The 19,893-nt window shown below is 34.1% G+C and overlaps 1 protein-coding gene across 3 annotated transcripts in view; it reads right to left on the bottom strand.

The window, feature by feature from the left end:
- Nucleotides 1-292: 292 nt before the first annotated feature.
- The window catches only part of LOC106879078 (E3 ubiquitin-protein ligase PDZRN3), a 775,585-nt gene continuing 755,984 nt past the window's right edge, over nucleotides 293-19,893 (bottom strand). For 2 of the 3 annotated variants that reach the window (XM_089352507.1, XM_052968369.2), the window contains 5 exons: nucleotides 16,183-16,281; nucleotides 13,793-13,825; nucleotides 4,306-4,407; nucleotides 3,707-3,835; nucleotides 293-2,222 (listed from right to left, as the gene is read on the bottom strand). In XM_089352507.1, coding sequence (XP_089208633.1) covers nucleotides 765-2,222; nucleotides 3,707-3,835; nucleotides 4,306-4,407; nucleotides 13,793-13,825; nucleotides 16,183-16,281 — 1,821 coding nt within the window. In that variant the 3' untranslated portion in view covers nucleotides 293-764. The remainder of the gene's footprint in view (nucleotides 2,223-3,706; nucleotides 3,836-4,305; nucleotides 4,408-13,792; nucleotides 13,826-16,182; nucleotides 16,282-19,893) is intronic. The other variant, XM_052968370.2, reaches the window with a different exon arrangement.

The following is a 19,893-nucleotide window of genomic DNA, read 5'->3' on the forward strand; positions in this document are numbered from 1 at the left end:
ATACATTTGTGTGTGTGTATATAAACACAAACATATACACATTCAGATGTATATATATACATGCATGTTTGCATACTTATATATATATAGGTTTGTGTGTGTATATATATATATATATTATATAAATATATTCACACACACACACACACACATATATCTCTCTCTATATATACACACACACACATATATATGATATATGTATATATATATATATATATATATATATATTGTTGCTGTGGTCATTCTTGTTGTTTGTTTACTCCAATGTCCATCATTCATCACACTCCATTCGTTTTGGCAATGCAGTGCATAATATTGTGCAGGCAATATTAATTTGATTTTTTTTTTTTTTTTTCTTGAAATTTTTACTTTTAGAAGCTCTGTTCCATTGATACTTTAGCATTTGTGTTAGAAACGATCAACATCATTATTATTATCATTATTTTATACCAGTAATATACTGGCATCAATTCAAATGACCATACAAAATTGGCCATGTTCCTAGTGAAGTAACTTCACTATTTATGATTGTTATGGTTTAAATTTTTCTTTCTCTTCGTTTAATTATTACAATTTCTATATACTGTTTCTATGTTTCCATTGGTCTGTTTTTGCATGTTTTATTTTCTTTTTTAAAAAGTGTATATGTAAGTATATATGCATTGTATATGTGTGTTTGTAATATATATATATATATATATATATTTATGTGTAAGTATGCATGTATATCTATAAAACTTGTTTTGTCTTTTTTTTTTTTTTTATCACACAGTTGTTACTGAGAGTAAAGGATTGTAGGTTTTGCCTTCAGCTACTCGGCTGCCATGGGCTAACATCTCCTGTACAGTTACAAAATCATCTAGCACTTTTTTGCCTTTATGTTTTAACATTTTTCTATGACTCAATTCTAGAATGTTCACCTCTTTTTTGTCTTCTTCCTTTAAGGTTTCCATTTTGGCTTTCATCATCAATTCTTTCTTACGTTTCTGATCACGTGCTTTCTCAATGTGTTTCTTACGTTCCTCTTTCGGCCAGTAACGCCCAACTTTTAATTCGCTCATTGCATCATCATCTGTTGTCATGCCTGCACGCTCTTCTGAAATCTTTTTAGCCCGTTCTTTCAACATCTTATTGCGAATTGGACGCCGTGTTATGTAACGAGTACCATCTGGCCGACGCTTCACCACCCATTCCATTTGGCAGCCATCAGATGATTGTGCACCAGCACAAGCCTCACCCTGCTGACCATCGGAACCGCGACCCCCGCTGCTGCTATGACCTTTTATGCGAGAGCGTTGCTCCAGCTGCTGTTGGAAAAGTTTCTGTTGAATAGCAATAGTATGTTCCAAATTGGCATGGTTAGTGTACATGACATCAGAGTAACGCATATAAATGTCTTGTAATGACTCCCCCATGCTTTCGCAACTTTTTAGGTTACCTGACCTATGATTGACTTTGGACGAATTTTGGGTAAAAGATAAATTCTTTTTAAATTTCAGACTGTCATCGCTTGAATGATCATTGGCTTTAGTGGGTGTCTGTGTCTGCTTTTCTGTGTCGCTACCTGACGTTCGGCCAGCTGGTGGCACAAGACACAACATAGAGTTACGCAGTCCTTTATCGCTGTCGTCTGACACCTGGTTCAACTCGAGGGTCAACGGTGTGCTACGACAGCTCTCACCTGAATTATAGGCACTAGTCGTAGCTGGGTCCTTCTCTTTATCAGTTATCATAGATTGGGGAATGAGTTTGGGGGTTTGATTGCTTTCTTTGCGAGCATTATTACTGCTCTCTGCTTGCTCATGGGTGAGACCTGTATGCTTTATGTACTCCAATCTTGTTCCCATTCTGGGTACAATACGGGGACTCCTTTGTGGTTCATATCGTAACATTTCTCTCTGTTGAAGCTGTATTTTTTGTTGCTCTCTCATATGTGCACGGACAAGTTCTTGGCATTCCATTTGAATTTCTTTCATTTCTTTATCAAGCATGGCCAACTCACGGTTGATACTACCCTGGGAATCCTTGCGGCTCCTTTCTTTACGAGGACTGCCACAGCGATCCTCTAGCACTTCTCGGAACCTGTCACATACATCAACAGGTATTTCATGGCTGACATAGTCTTGGTCTGTTGAAGTAAAGCTTTCATGACGTTGTCGAAATTCTCCTTCTGTACCAAATTGCAAACTTGCTGGACACACACTTTCCCCGTCAAAGTTTTCCTACAAATAATAGAAAGGAAACAGAAAATATTAGGAATATTAATAATAGTTAATAACAGCTTACATAACGCATACTTTATGTAATCATCACCAAACAATAGAACACAACCAACACAATTCATACTTCACACAATTATAGTTCATTGATAGTTGACAATGGCTGTTCATATAAAGTGTTTTGAGCCATGATACCAGGAATTAATCCATTTCTAGTTTCTGACCTTAGATGCAAGGGACCAGCTGAGGATTCTGGTGGCATGTTTCTTCATGTTACGTCTCCATAATCACCACACATAATAATACCAATAACTCACAACTTGGCATTCTAAACAACTACAACTAAATAAAAGAAAAACCCTTCACACAGCATATTCTACACAATCACAGTCCAATACTAAAGCACACTATACCAATCATACAGCAAACCCAACAAAATAATAGAACTCACTCTCCAAAAAAACAACGAATGCTGCACACACCTCAGAATATGAAGGTGCATTTGGAAGTGCAGTGAAAGCTTGCATATAAGTGTTGAAAACATGGGGTGGGAGTTGTAAAAATAATAATCCTTTCTACAATAAGCACAAAGCCTGAAATTTTGATAGAGATGGATAGTCGATTGCATCAACCCCAGTACTTAACTGGTATTTATTTTATCAACCCTGAAGGTTGAAAGACAAAGTTGGCATTTCTAAGTGCCATCTACACTTGACAACACAAACATTTTTATCACCATCATCTATATTTAATGTTCCTTTTCCATGCTGGCATGGGTTAGACGGTTTGACCAGAGCTGGTAAGGTCAGGCTCTATTTGTCTGTTCTGGCATGGTTTCTATGGCTGAATGTCCTTTCTAATGCTCCTCACTCCATAGAGTATACTGGGTACTTTTTATATGGTACTAGCACTAGCACTAGTGCTTTTAACATGGCACCAACACAAGTGCTTTTTATGTGGCACCAGAATGAGTTTACCAATTGACTAACTATATTTGTCTCATTAAGTTTGAGAAGATTGATATACTGACAAACAAACATCTCACAACTGCTGCTTTAAAATACATTTCAGTCAAAACTGAACAAGTGTGACCTCCAGAATCACCTTATCTCATGACTGAGGTACAATAAAATTATGCTACTGCTTATAGTGTACAAAAGGTTATATATTACTTTCTAAGTACAAATTTCCAAGACCATAAGCTAGCTTATTTGTTGGTGCAGTTGTTTCATAGCTATATGTCCTTTCTATTGCTAACCACTCAACCAACCAACGTCCAGTAATATAAACTGGTGCAAGCAGAATTAGCAGACTTGCCCATGGGTAGAGCAGACTGACAATAGTAAGATGTGATTTATGATTATATGGTAAGGAGGCCAAAATCTACACCCAAGAACCATCATAACCCCACCAGAATAAGGAGGAAGAGAAAATATGTTGTTGATATATGCATTCCACATGATGATTGGATCAAGTCTGAATCTTACCTGCTCTGAACTTTCTTCATTTTTTGTGCTTTCATCAGTACGTCCCACTCCACTATCTTTCTCCAGCTTCAGGCACGAATTTTCTGTCATTCCTGTATCTGTTGTAGCACCTTCTTCATCCATATGAACCTGAAATAAAATATAAATAATTGAGATATATTTATATAATTAAGCACTACTGAAGTGATGAGATGGAAGAGGGAAAGAGAATAAGTGAGTGAGTAAACATGTGGAAACATAAAGAGTGTGGTAATAAATTCTCAGTGATATAGTGACACAAGTTCAATTCCTAGTTGAGCCATTGTATTTCATGTACTAATTCTTGATATCTGTGGTTTTATATTTTTGTTAGTTGACAAGGCAAGGAAGAAGGGTGTTTACAAAACTGAACTGATATATTTTATATACTCCATAAAGACAAAGTTTTTAGTGAGGTTGAAGAAAAAGAATTATGAGGATAGTTTGACATCTAAGAGATTCAGAGGCTAGTAAAACTATTATTATAATTAATATACAAGAAAAATTGTAAAATAGATATATAACATATAACAGGATTTACTAATGGTGCAGTGAAACCTCGAAATAATCACTTGACCTACCTCATTGAGCATTCCTGCCATGAACTGCATTTTTTCGTGATGTTGCTCCTCTAAAATATCATCCAGCACCATGTTGTGCTCATCCATAAATCCATCATCCATCTTCAAAGATAGAAATATATAAACATTAGTTTTTCACAATATTATTAAACAGTTGTAGCTAGCCGACATCCCACTAATATTATCATTTGCAAAGTCTTTGTCATCATAATAATTAATGAAAAAAAGATGTTTTTACTGTAAGGAACTTGATTACAGTAAAATCAAAAAAGAAATCCATGTTATTAGTATGAGTAAATGGAAAGCCCTACTTTTCAGTAATTCCAAAGTGTTACTAACTGTTATGATGAGGTCACATAAGGGAAAAGTCAAGTAAATCGACCCCAGCACATAGCTGAACATGCTTGATATAGCGACCAAATTCTCCTGAAATCACATCATACCGTCTTAAAAAAAAAAGAAATACTGAACAACATAAATGTAGATATAGTTTGCCTTCAAAAAAAGACAAGGCAGTTTGAACCCGTTTGATCATACATTTATTTAAACAGGATAAGTCTGGGGTTAAACTACAACAATAGAAAGGGAAGTTAAAAATTTAATCCATGATAATAATACATGGATGTTATGGTTAGCATCATGCATAACAGTAATTACTTGGTGAATTCTCTCAGTCAGATTTTACTATTTTATAATCATTTATGTGTTCACAAAAATGAAAAGAAACTCAGATTCCTACTTCTCTATAAACACTCATTATCAAACACAATTCTTGAAAATCATTTTTATTCTTAATATCATTAATAGTGGTAATAGCAGGTAAGAAAATGGTACATTAAATGCTTTAGCTTATAGTTACAACCTTTTAAATCCCAAGTTTAAATCCTACCAAGATCAATATTCATTTCATCTTTCTGGGGGTGGGGTGGGGGGTAGGAGGATTGGTAATGTAAGTGTCAGTCATCTCTCCTCACAAGACATTTTTGACTTTGTGTCAACACTAGAAATCATTATTATTATATCATCATTAAAGTAGATCGTTAATGTGTCTGACAAAATGCTTAGGAGTATTTTGTTTATCTTTACGCTCTGAGTTCAAATTCTGTCAAGGTCAACTTTGCCTTTCATCCTTTTGGGATCAATGAAATAAGTACCAGTTAAACACTGGGGTTGATGAAATCAACTAGTCCCTTCCCATAAAATCTCAAGTCATGTGCCTATTGTAGAAAGGATTATCATCATCATCAATAATCACAGTGAATTAGTAGAATCAGATTTATTTTGATATTTTAGTCTTGTCTTTTTACTTTCTAAGTTCAAATCTTACCAAAGTCAACTTCAGTGCTCAGCCTTCTAGACGTCAATAAACACCAGCCAAATACAAAAGTAATTTTCAATCTACTATGCATATATTTCCTTTAAAATTTTCTAACCTATGTTAGGAATCAGTAGCTGTAGAGTAGACAACAAAACTAGGAGACAGTGCTTGCCCTTGACAGCAAGGGTGCCTTAGGATCTATAAAGTTCACTGATTTTGTATATAGTACTGTTTTTCAGGCATATTATCTCATACTTGATTCTGTGAAACAAAGAAGTTTTTCTTTATAAATTGTTCTTGTAAAGGGTAATGGGGGTTCCCTCCAATTTACCCTGCTCTTTTGGCTAATTTTTTTTGTTGAGGTTTTGTTATGGCTTTATTTTTGTTGGCTTCTTTTTGCTTGCTGTAGACCTCACTTTTTGTATTATAGTTCATCCTTGTATTATTGTCCTCAATGTTTTGGATTCTTGTGGCCAATAAAAGAAATTTATGATTATCATCATCAGCACTACTGGTATTCAAATACTAATACAAGCAACTACTACTACTACTAAATATTGGCCAAGTGCCTTGAATAAACAAATCATTATTCATATTCTTCTTATTATTATTATTGATGATATTGCTGTTGTTGCAGGACAGAGATTAAAAGATTATTTTTTAATTACCATAGCTGGCTCCAGTCAGAGAATATACAGACATACATTATGACAAAGCACTGTGCATTGATCTTCCTCAATAACTTGTTAATTACAAAAGCTATCTTCATTAATAACTTGTTAATTATGAAAGTGAAAGAACATTAACTCATTATATATACATATATATTATATAAATATATGCACATACACATTTTATTTATACACATATACAAGCAAACAAGCGCATAATATTACATACTTGCAATCACTCATGCAGGCATGACTCCCAATGTGTATATATGAGCATGTGCAGAGAGCATATATCTATAAGCATATATCTATATCTACGAGATAGTTCGTTTTGTACGGAAATTGTGTGAGTATATAAGAGTACATTTGTAGGAAGGTAGTGTGTGTGGGGAAGGCTTACAGAAGTAAATGATAAAAGTGATGCTCTCACAATGCAACCTAAATTACTGATAGCTAAATAATATACTGTCAGCAACATATATTAACCACGACAGCTTTTAGTGGGGATGGGGGAAAAGAGGGAGAGAGAGATTCTTTTAGTAACAGCCATCAATTCCTTCCACTTCCAATCGAAAACATATAAGTTCTGAAGATTACTATAACAATCAATAGTTTGAATGGATGATAAATAAACAGAACAGCTATGTGTAAACTATATATCACTAAGTTCACTGTGAGGATGATGACTATTGTCAGTGCTTTCAATAAGCATCATGGTAAGTTCTTTAGTTAGTTTTAGCAGACATGGTTAAGACGGTGCTGCAATACCATGCCATCATAGTTCTAAGAATTTTGTCAAGGGATCCAATATTGTAGTTGCTTGTTTCAGTATGTCTAACGTCTCAAGTGTGATCCACAGATTACTGGAGGTTGCTCTTTTAAGTCATTAGATTCTCTTGAAATCCATCAAATATCTTCCAAAAATATCAAAGGCAACATTACTTTGCTTCTTCAATAATGTTTAGTAACAAGGTAATAACTTCCCCATGGCCAGACATGTTCTTACAGAATATTGGGAATGGATGACACTGCTTGACAATGACACTCATTTACAACTATCACATTCTAGAGACAAGGAGACACAAACACTCATGCGACAAAGTTCTTTCAGTTTCCATCAACCAACCAAATCCACTCACAAAGTGCAATAGTTGCACCTATGCCATGCTTATGTATGTATATAAACTTAGGCTATTCACAAGTGTGTTTATATATATATATATATATATATATATATATATATATACATACACACACACAGACAATATATATATATACACACACATATATATATGTATAGAGAGAGAGAATTAATATAGACAGCAGTGTGCAATGCTTTATCATAAAGGAAAACTGCAATTGCCACTGACTATGGTGTTAGAAACACCTACATTGCAATCTAGTTAGTGTATGTGTGTGTGTACATGTGTAAATGTTCATTATAGTCCTCCAGGTTACAACATGTTTGTCCATGTGAATTCTGTTACACTAAAGACCAAGTGGAAACAGAGAGAAGGTACACAGAGACAATGAACGTTAAGAAGTTAGAGGAAATAAGTTCTAAAAAAATTCTCAGAAATCTTCCTTGGTGACCAAGTAGCTGGGGTGGGTGTCCTGAAAGCATAGTACCCAGAGTAAGACTGAACTGGAAAATTTTCAGTGAGCTATTTTAGTTCTGCTGGCGACAAAGGGTTGCCCCTTCAGAGTCAATGGTGGATTGTATGATACTGGTGTTAAAAAATGTGATGCTGCATGTTAGCATTATAGAAGCTCTGAATGCAGAGGACTTTCAAAAGAAATAAAGCAAGGATGATTCACTGGATATATAATGTTAGTAATATGCATGAACAATGGAGTAGAGCTAAGCTGAGAGAAAAACTTGATATAAGAGGAATTTGCTGTAGTATGCAAGCAAGAGGACTGCAATAGTATGGGAATGCAACACGCATGAAGAAAAGCAGCTGTTTAAAGAGAAGCTGTGTTGAGACATAGGTTATAGTGGTGAAGACTGATCACAAAATGTTGCATTTCAAGGAGAGGACAAAGGACTGTTGATGGATGATATGTGGTGGTGTTGAAGATCTGATTGTGTAAATATGACAAAATGAATGTTGAAAATGGTGTTAGTGGCTAAAGATATAGTATTAATATAGGGGTAGGAGTGGCTGTGGTAAGTAGCTTGCTTACCAACCACATGGTTCCGGGTTCAGTCCCACTGCGTGGCATCTTGGGCAAATGTCTTCTACTATAGCCTCGGGCCGACCAAAGCCTTGTGAGTGGATTTGGTAGATGGAAACTGAAAGAAGCCCGTCGTATATATGTTTGTGTGTCTGTGTTTGTCCCCCTAGCATTGCTTGACAAACGATGCTGGTGTGTTTATGTCCCCCGTAACTTAGCGGTTCGGCAAAAGAGACCGATAGAATAAGTACTAGGCTTACAAAGAATAAGTCCCGGGGTCGATTTGCTCAACTAAAGGCGGTGCTCCAGCATGGCCAGTCAGATGACTGAAATAAGTAAAAGAGTGTATCAGCTAATAAGTCTACATCTACTGCACCTTTGATACCCTTCATCTCCTTATCACCCATGCAACAAGAGACAGTATTGGATCTACTCCTATTTAATCCATCACCGTTACAATTCTTATCACTATGTCACTCACCATCAGCCTGTTATGAGGTTTATTATACAAGAGATGGCACCAATCTGTACCACCTTTTCTTTACTGACATTCATCTCTCTCCTCCACCGAGGACTACTTGTTACTGTCATCTATTAGTTACTCTTACCAATATCCACCTCTATTATTACCCATCACTTTCCCTTCTCAACCCAATTACTCATTCTACCATCATTTTCTTCCATCTTTCACCCACTCATTCTGGTTCTTCTGTCATTGCTCTCTCTCTCTCCCTCTTTTCCAGTTATGCTTCCTTGAGCAAACAATATAGATGTTATTCTGCTCACGAAAGGGGCATAGTATCAAACAGATGAAGAGCAGCAAATGGAGATTTAACAAGCAACATTATGGATGAGAGACTCTAAAACACGTATTATCATCCCATCATCCATCACTACCACAATTTTAACATATGTTTCACCATGCTTGCATGGGTGGGTAGGCCTTCTCCAAAACAGGAGAGAATAATATGCTCGGATATATTTTCTCAAGTATACCAAATCTCTTAGCAAAGAAAATCTAAAAATCTCTTTTAATTAAACAAAATCTAACACAAAATGTTAGGCTTGTAATGATATTAATGTGGTTTTAGAAATAATAATGATAATCAATGAAAACAACACATTTCTGAAGTGATCAAAAGACAAAATAAAACTTAACTTCTAGTATATCAATTCATATGTGCGCACGTGTATGTGTGTGTCCATACAGACACTGACACATCACACTCTGTTCTGTTAGATATCACATGCCATAAACAATGAAGGCTGCAAAATAATATTCTTCACAGAATGTAACTTCCAGAATATGAAAATTTTTTTAATATCCAAGACTGAAATCATTGAAAATCCAAGCTGTGATATTAAGGATACTTTACAAGCTTTTTATGCCATATGAAGAGATAGACATAGATTTCACCACTTTATTTCTAACAGTCTAAGAACAAGAATGTTAAGTCTTCATATGTTGGTAATTGGCAAGGTTAGCAAAGTCATTGAATTGGATTAAGGAATAAAAACCAAGTAGATAAAGAAAAAAAAAAAATAAAACTAATTAAGTAGCAGAAGAATGTACAAAAATTCTGAAGTAACAGTGTTATGGAGATTAACAGAGTTTGTTCAGAATTACAAGAAACATATGTGGTAGTGGTATACATCCATATTATGAAGCACTTTTGATTAGCTATGAGTTGGATGTCTACTTTAGTTGTTGCTCCTGTTTAACTTCAGGATCTACTTTAACCGTTTAGCATTTAAACTGGCCATATCTACCCCAAATTTCCCACCAGTTTTACTTTCAAACTAACCATATTTAGCCTCTTATACCTCTCCTACAATGTTATTCCAAGAGTAAACAATTACATCATCAAAATCTTGAAGCTATGACATAATGCATAATTAATCCAAAACAAATTAAATTTGACAGTGCTAATATTCTATATTAATCAATCAAAATCATTCTATGACCACCGAAGTAAATTTTTTAACATGTCTTCTCATCTTTTACCATGATAGGAATGATTTGAAGGAAATTTGGTCATTATTTTGAGCAAGATGAGGCACTGTTTGAAAGTTTCCCCACTGGAGTGGGTTTATTTTGGTAAACCTTATATGGACTAACCTCATAACATTTCCAAAGCCACTACAACACTACATATAAAATATGATTAAAAAAAAAAAATTTTTAATAAAAAATAGGGAACTCCTTTAGAGTAGAGGAACTCTTTAGTAATACCACAGATAACCTCTCTAGTGTCAGTGGCACAATAATATGCACCTGGTCTACATTGCAATTTGGTTAGTGACAAGAAGCACTACTAGTTGTCAAAACAATGGGAGGTCAAAAAGATTGAAGTTTTTTTTTTTTTCTCTGTTGTTGTGTATATCAAACACTGAAGGACTAAGAAGAAAATGTTGAGATGCTTTAAGACTTGTCCAATCCATGACAGCATAGAAAAAAAAAACACCATGAAATGCGATCTAATATATATATATATATATATATATATATATATATAAACACATTCACATGTATATACATATATACATATGCACACACACACACACACACACACTTGGATAGAAAGACAAATACAGCACATATGTATATATGTATGTACCATTATGCACACGCGCACACACACACACAGACTATTAAGCAAGGAATTCAGCCTATTTTGAAAGAATATTATCTGAGATAATAAAGGAAATTAAGATCTATTTCCATCTTGAAATATGGAAGAAATTTCTGTAAACATAGAATTTAGCAAACAGATTCCATGGTTTTAACTTATTGCTGGTTTGTTTGTTTTATAATTTCTATGTGTTTTAAATATTTCCGCAAACAATTTTGTAAACGCGTCAAATATCGGGAGTTATTGAGTTAGTACTATGCTATTTCTGTGTCCTAAACACTTTGCATACCCTCTTCTCCTAACACGCACACAAACATAATCATATATATAAATATATACACACACACACACACACACACACACACACACACACACACATATAAATGAATGTGCATGCACACAGTCATTGTATAGAATGTGTGTATATGTATATATATACATATATATATATATATATATATATATATATATATATATGCACACACACAGACACAAACACACATTCTATACAATTTTCTTTTAATTTAAGTTGGAAATTGCCTCTAGTTTTAAAATTGGAAATTTTCAAAAGAAAGACCAAAAAAAAAAAAAAAAATGGAAAGAGAAAGAGAGAAAATAAACAACAAAACTGAATTTCAAAAAAAAGCATCACTCTAAATTTATTTTTGAAATTACTTTTTAAATTCTCAATTTCACACAGTGCTTATTTTCTTTTTATTTTATTTTATTTCACAATATTAATTTTAGTTTTATTTTTTTTTTACTTTCTATATTAATATACTATTTATTGTTTATTTTACACCAAAATTTTTTTTTCTTTTTTTCTTTTAGTAAATAAGCCTATGTTTGCCAGAGAAAATTACTTTATTTCTTGTGGTGATAAAAAAAAAAAAAAAAATATCCAACCACATTTATTCAAATTTTATTTTATTTTATCCCACACTACACATATGCAAAAGACAAAAAGAGAAATCATCATCCATTGGTTGATTTGTGAAGAGAGGGGGAAGGGGAGTATTGAATGCCTTTGGCTTCCCAAGTTTATTTCAATTATATCACCCAAGTAAACATGATGTAAGCCAAGCCATTATGACATGACCCAACTTTTAAGTCCTTCTCACTCATTAGTTCAGAAATGATATTTAAAAAAATATTTTTACTATGCTACAACTGAAAAAAATAAACTGTACATAGATTAGGATATATGAAAGAAACAAGAGTAACACTTTTTAATCAAAACTGACACGATCCCATAAAGGAAACACTTCCAAAACAGGTCATATTGAATGAAGTGTTGTTCAATATCCATATCAAGGTGATCAGACTTTAATCAAATTCTTCACCCAAATAGTATCATTACTAGGTGCAGGCATGACTGTGAGGTTAGAAGTTTGCTTCTCAATCACATGGTTCCGGGTTCAGTCCTACTGCGTGACACCTTGGGCAAGTGTCTTCTACTATAGCCTCGGGTCGACCAAAGCCTTGTGAGTAGATTTGGTAAGCAGAAACTGAAAGAAACCCCGTCATATATATGTGTGTGTGTGTGTGTCTCTTTGGTGTTGGTGTGTTTACATCCCTGTAATTTAGGAGTTCAGCAAAAGAGACCAACAGAATTAGTACTAGGCTTTAAAAAAAAGAAGTATTTGGGTCAATTAATTCAACTAAAACCCTTCAAAGTGGTGCCCCAGCATGGCCACAGTCAAATGATTAAAACAAATAAAAGATAGGTGTGGTAGCAGGTAATTTCAACAGATACAATTTCAGTCATATTCTTATTCAAAGATGTTTTCCAAACATCTGTTTTGATATAAAACCTTGTTGACTGACTTGCTAGAAATAATAAAAATGAAAATAAATGTGCCCTTTTAAAGCCTAGCCAGGCTCATGGGCCTGGTTTCTCGGTTTCTATGGCATATGTGTTCCCCCCAGCTGGACGGGATGCCAGTCCATCGCAGCATTACTCATTTTTGCCAGCTGAGTGGACTGGAGCAACGTGAAATGGAGTGTTTTGCTCAAGGACACAACGTGTCGCCCAGTCCAGGAATTGAAACCACAATCTTACGATCATGATGCTGACACCCTAAGCACTAAGCCACACACCTCCACACTTGCTAGAAATAGTAAGCAATTATCCCTCACATCAATTTATCACTTAAAAAGAAAAACCCATCAGATTGTGCAATGTAGTTCTAGAGTGACACCATACTAAGAATAAAGATGAGAGGGCCATTACTGGAATAGCTTTAATCACAGACCTGACTTAGAACTAACAATAACAATTAATAATAAATAAATGACTTCAATTTATCAACCCAACTTCCAAGTTATTGATCACCTAAAGAATTTATTGATAGCCTTTTCCTGTTAAAAATATGGCACAAAAGGAAAGTTATCCCACATCATGCTGTGTGAAGAAGGTATTTGTTACAATTATAAGGAAAATGAGTAATATATTATGACAAAGACAATGTTCATTATTTACTTAATTTACATTTGATGGATATTTGTCCTCATCTTGTTTGTTGTTAACACAATGTTTTGGTTGATATACCCCCCGGCCTTCATCAGGTGTCTTGGGGAAATTTCGAACCTGGGTTCTCATTCCTAAGGTATTTTTTGATGTTATTATTATTATTATTATTATTATTGGACATATGGCGTAGTGGTTAAGAGTGCGGGCTACTAACCTCAAGATTCTGAGTTCGATTCCAGGCAGTGACCTGAATAATAATAATAATAATAATAACATTGAAAAATAATGTATATAATTGCTCATCTCTTAAATATAGACAATGTTATTGATGATGTTTTCGACTTTAGGCACTAAGAGTGAAATTTGTAGGGAGGGGCTGGTTGATTACAGTGACCCCCAAAAGGATGAAAAGAAAAGTTAAGCTGAAAAGATTCTGAACTCAGAACATAAAGATGAACAAAATGCCACTAAGCATTTTGTCTGGCATGCTAACAATTCTGCCAGCTTACCCTCTTAATAGTGGTTTCAAAATTTGGTACAAGGCCAGCAATTTTAAGGGAGGTGGGGGTAAGTTGATTAAATCAACCCCAGTGTCCAACTGATATTTATTTTATTGCCTTCAAAAGTATGAAAGGTACAGTTGACCGAGGTGGAATTTGAACTCAGAGCATAAAGCTAGAAGAAATGCTGCAAAGCATTTTGTTCAGCCTGCTAACGATTTTTCCAGCTTGCCACCTCAATAATAATAATAATAATGATAATAATAATGATAATGATAATAATAATGATAATAATAATAATAATAATAATAATGTACATGTTTTGTCTTGGTATAAAACATGGGCTACAGCAAATATCTGCTCAATACCACAGATTTGCTTGACCTTAACCAGTTGAGTATGTCTCTTAGTGGCTGATGATATATGCATCTCTGATCATGAGTAGGGGTAGTGGGGGGGGGGGGGCTTCATAGCCAGGTGTCGAGAGGAATTCTTTGGGATTTGAATAATTCACTTCTGGAAACATGGATGTTTCATTCATCATTCTTAAACAAACCTTATGCAGGGACCTTTTGAGTGGGAGGGGCTACTAAACCTGAGGAAAATTCTAACTGGGCCCCATTTGCAAGGTCATATACTGTTTATCTTGATATGAGATCACCATGTCGCGTACATATGGTCGTGATGCATGGGCCTGGTGTACCCTTATCAGACGGGTAGTCATGATGGATATATTGAGCTTTGTATATTTGTACCCCAGTGTCACTTTGATGGCATGCACTGCTCCCTCACTCAATAATAATGGTTTCAAATTCTGACACAAGGCCAGAAATTTCAGGAGAAGGGTAAGTCAGTTACATTGACCCCTGAAAGGATAAAACATAACATCAACCCCAGCAGAATTTGAATTCAGATGGATGAAATGCTGCTAAGCATTTTTCCTGGCATGCTAGCAATTCTGCCAGCTCGCCACCTTAATAATAATAATGATAATAATAATCCTTTCTACTATAAGCACAAGGCCTGAAATTTGTAGGAGGGGGGTAGTCGATTACATCAACTCCAGTACTCAACTGGTACTTATTTCATTGACCCCAAAAGGATGAAAGACAAAGTCTACCTTGGTGGAATTTGAATTCAGAATGTAGCGACAGACGAAATACCACTAAGCATTTTGCTCGCCGTTCTAATGATTTCTGCCATCTCCTTGCCTTAACAACAACAACAACAACAATGATAATGATAATAACAATAATAGTAGTAGTAGTAGTAATGATAATAATAATGATTTGTTTCTGACTTGTATTTAATAATTGATTCTAATAATAATAATAATAAAGGCCTTTCCTCTTGAGACTAATGATAAACTGTCCAAAATTAGTTATTTCTTAGGAACTGATAAATTGACTAAGTGCAAATTTAGGAATTACTAGTCTTTTTGCATTCTTACATATTTTTTCCATTTCTTATAAAATTAATCAATATCTGTGTCTTATAGAGACACACATCCACTTATATTTACAAAAAGCATTCCTTTGATACATACTATGACTTGTTACTATCAACACACATATGTATGTATATGTATGTATGTATTATTCATTGATTTTACATAAATTACACACACACACAAAGAATAAAAATGAAAGGTTACCAAAAGAAAATAAAAAACTATATAGAACTATGAAAAAATTCTTAGATTAAGCCAGGCAGCGGAACTTGTACCTATATACTGTTTTATTAGATTGGTAGCCAGAGGCTAGAGAAGATCTTTTTCAATGCAATGAAGTGAATAAAAGGGGGGGGGGGGAGAAAATTGAAGGAACAACAAAAAGAAAGCTAAGACAAAACTGAGTGACATGAATTGAATGAAAGACAGGGGAGAAGGAGTATCTCACCCAACCCCGAGGGGCAACAACAGAAAAGACAGTCGAAAAAAAAATAATTATATAAATGATAATGATAACAAGAACACCATCATCATCAACAGCAGCAGCAACAACAAAAGCTCCTGGAACAGTTATGTAAGAAATAAGTGAAACTGAGGAAACGAAAATTGATATTGGAAGCGGAGGTAGAGTAAAATATTGCTGGTTATTTTTACCTGGATTTGATGGCGAGCAACAAGAAGACAGATATCCAATGTGGACTCTGAAAAAAGTTTAATTGCTTGGTTTCGACCATGAAGTTCAACACCATTGATCTGCAGGGTGTAAAAAAAGACAAAAAAAAATGGAAAAAAAAGAGAAAATTAAAACATCAGAAAGCATACATATATACACACATACTAGTGAAGAACATATTACAGAAATGGTAAAAGAAATCTAGAATGTAGTTTCCAGATGAAACCTAATGTTAAAATTACTTTTTTCAATATTGTTATACTTTTTCGTTTTTTATATATATATATATATATATATAAAGTCATCCCAGACAATGCTTATGGTCAAATCAAGCAGGTTTTAATATTGAGATAAAAAAAAATTATATATATATATATATATATATATATATCCAACCCATGCCAGCATGAAAAGCAGTCAAAATAATAAAAAAAATATGATACACAAAAAAACATGTGTTGAGTTTGTATGTGTTTATATTTATTTATAACCTCCAGTAAATGTCTCAATAAGCCTGAAATTTGGTAATGAATTTTTCATGTAATAAGTTTTTTTTATTCATCCAGTGAATCAGATTAACTTTCTCTGGCACGTTTTTTTATAACAATATGTTCGTTCAGTTCACTGATCTCTTCAACAACAATAAAAATTTAAAAAACTTTCCATGTATCCAACTTTGCCACAAGTGAACATGTTTCAAAACAGATTAATGCATTGTTACAGCACCAACACTAATTTATATAAAGTATCCCTTTATCCTCTTGTAAGTATGGTTTTATTTATTTATATATTTATCTATTTATTTTCTCTTTTATTGAAGTCATAGAATTTATTATAACATGAACAAAACTTGAAATACTAAGCCTTGAATTTTAATGTTTCACAGGTTATAACTCAAACTTTAGAATATGAAGTTCTTAGACTTCAAATCTGTACCACTTCTTTGCATGATAAATAAAACAGAAACTGTCATTCATGATTACACTAAAAATGAAATTTAATTAAGATTCAATGTGAAATATAAAGACTTTACAGGGTTATAAGACTGCACTGTTTTTCTAGACTAATAATCTGTTATCAATAATTTTAACATTTTGACTTTCATTCTAATAAATGAATTTTTGGCAGGCAATCAGGATGAAGAAAAATACTGAAAATACCTCATGCTGTTTTACCATAATGATTTTCAGAGAACAAGCTAAATTGTGAAGTAACCTACAAAATGTATTGATTACAATGATTTAGGAGAGTAATTAATAGATTCAAATGTAAAAATACATAGTTTTTTTAGCTAAAATAATCTGTGCTATATTTACTGAAACTATTTCTAGCATTAAAATTATGATTGTCTGTTCAAATTAAAGTGGACAGTTAACTATAACCAGTTCATAGGTTTAGCTAAAAGACATTTCTAGAGTCTATGCAAGGACAGAGGCATGGTTATGAGGATCCAAGATCAATCCCACAACAAAGCACCTTGCATAAGCGTCTTCTACCATAGATTCAAGTTGATCAATAGCTTGTGAGAGGAATCTTGTAGATAGAAGCTATGCAGAAACTTGTCATATTTTTGCGTGTGTGTGTGTTAGAGACAATGATGTTGTTTCCTGTAACTCAGTAATGGAACAAATAGTAATTGAAAAGTACCGAGATTAACATGATCAACATAAACCCTGGAAGCAACGAAGAAAACAGTAAAAGAATAAAGGAACTGGTAGCAGCTTTGCTCTGCATTCTCCATTTCATTTTACTCCACCTATCTGTTTTGTCTTTTTTATCTGGATTCAAACAGAGAGGAAATTAACTGTACTAAATGTACTGAAATTGTATCAGAAAGAAAAAAAAAAACAAAAAAAACTGAAGGCTCTCTCTATATGGTTAACTAGAACTAGTAATTAATCAAGTCACGCTCTCCAGGTGACTTATACATCTTTAGACTAAGGTTCCTCCTATACTAACCAAATAACATAGTAAGCTTTCGATCTATAGTAGCTATCAAATAAATTGCAGACACCAGGTTTTTAATCTTTTATTTTAGTCATTAGACAGCAACCGTGCTGGAGCACTGCCTTCGAGAATTTTAGTTGAATGAATCAACCCAAGTACTTTTTTTCTTTTTCTAAACTTGGTATTTATTCCAAGGGTCCTTTTTGCTGAACCACTAAGTTACAGAAACATAAACACACAGACACCAGTTGTCAAGTGGTTGTGGGGGGATGGAAATGAGATACATACTTGTCCAAAGTACCAATCACAGGGACTGAACCTGGAACCATGTAATTGGGAAACAAACTTCTTACCACATAACCATGCCTGTGTAATATTTCTTCATAGTTAGTTTTTGAAATACTTGCAATCGGATACATGTACACAACTACATCAGCATATAAAAAAAAGAATAGTTTGAGAATTTTTTAATACTAGAATATCGTGCATCAGAATTCTTTCCATGCACACTCACCCCACACACAAATGCAATGAAACAATTCTGGTCCAGCTGATCTAGACAATGTAACCGATCCAACACTTTGATATGAAGAAGGAAACCGGGAGGTGATTTTAAACCTTTAACAACCCAATATCCCAAAGTCTATTCTCATTGGATTAAAGAACAAAGTCTAGCATGACAGAATTACAAGGTAAATAAACGCACTTACTCTCTCTTTTACTTATTTGACTGTGGCCATGCTGGAGCACCGCCTTTAGTCGAGAAAATCGACCCCAGGACTTATTCTTTGTAAGCCTATCGGTCTCTTTTTGCCGAACCATTAAGTTACGGGGACGTAAACACAGCAGCATCAGTTGTCAAGCAATGGTGGGGAGACAAACACAGACATGCAAACACATATATATATATACATATATATGACGGGCTTCTTTCAGTTTCTGTCTACCAAATCCTCTCACAAGGCTTTGGTCGGCCCGAGGCTATAGTAGAAGACACTTGCCCAAGGTGCCACACAGTGGGACTGAACCCAGAACCATGTGGTTGGTAAGCAAGCTACTTACCACACAGCCACTCCTGTGCTTGTTAAAATATAATTCAAGAATTTACTATTGAGCTGCTGTTCTATGTTGGAACAAGTATATCTGTAAGCTGATAACAACCCAAGCACCAATCAATTTATTTGATCAGTGCAACACTGCTGTCTTATATTGAAAACCTATAAATCTCAAAAGTCTACAAATATACAGAGCCGTGAAATACAACAGAAACAGGTTGATTGCACAATAACATAAACAACACATTCTATCACTGATTTTCACACATGAAATATTTAAATTAGGTAGCAGATGCTTTGTTGCAACTATTAACACACTTTGGCCAGAACTGAAGTGTTGGTTCCATATACAAGAAAGAAACCCATAGTTTATCAATCCATAAACTCATCTCAAACAAAAGTTAGGCTACAACAATGATATTTCTTTATAATGAATGAAGAATATCTTTATAGAACACATTTCCAAATATTTCTGAATGCTGATTTTTGCTCATATTTAAATAAGTAGTAGCAGTAGTAGTGTCAGAAGCAGCAATAGTGCTAGTAATAGTATATATGTAATACTTAGTATATTTTTATGAAGTTTGAAGATTGATCTCTCAAAATTGTATATGAAAACTGTTGCTAAGACAAACCATTTGACTAAATAATAATCTTTTAAAGAAATTAAGATAACAATTCTTTCATTTA

Source organism: Octopus bimaculoides, chromosome 5, assembly GCF_046866305.1.
Source record: "Octopus bimaculoides isolate indiv1 chromosome 5, ASM4686630v1, whole genome shotgun sequence".
NCBI lineage: Eukaryota > Metazoa > Mollusca > Cephalopoda > Octopoda > Octopodidae > Octopus > Octopus bimaculoides.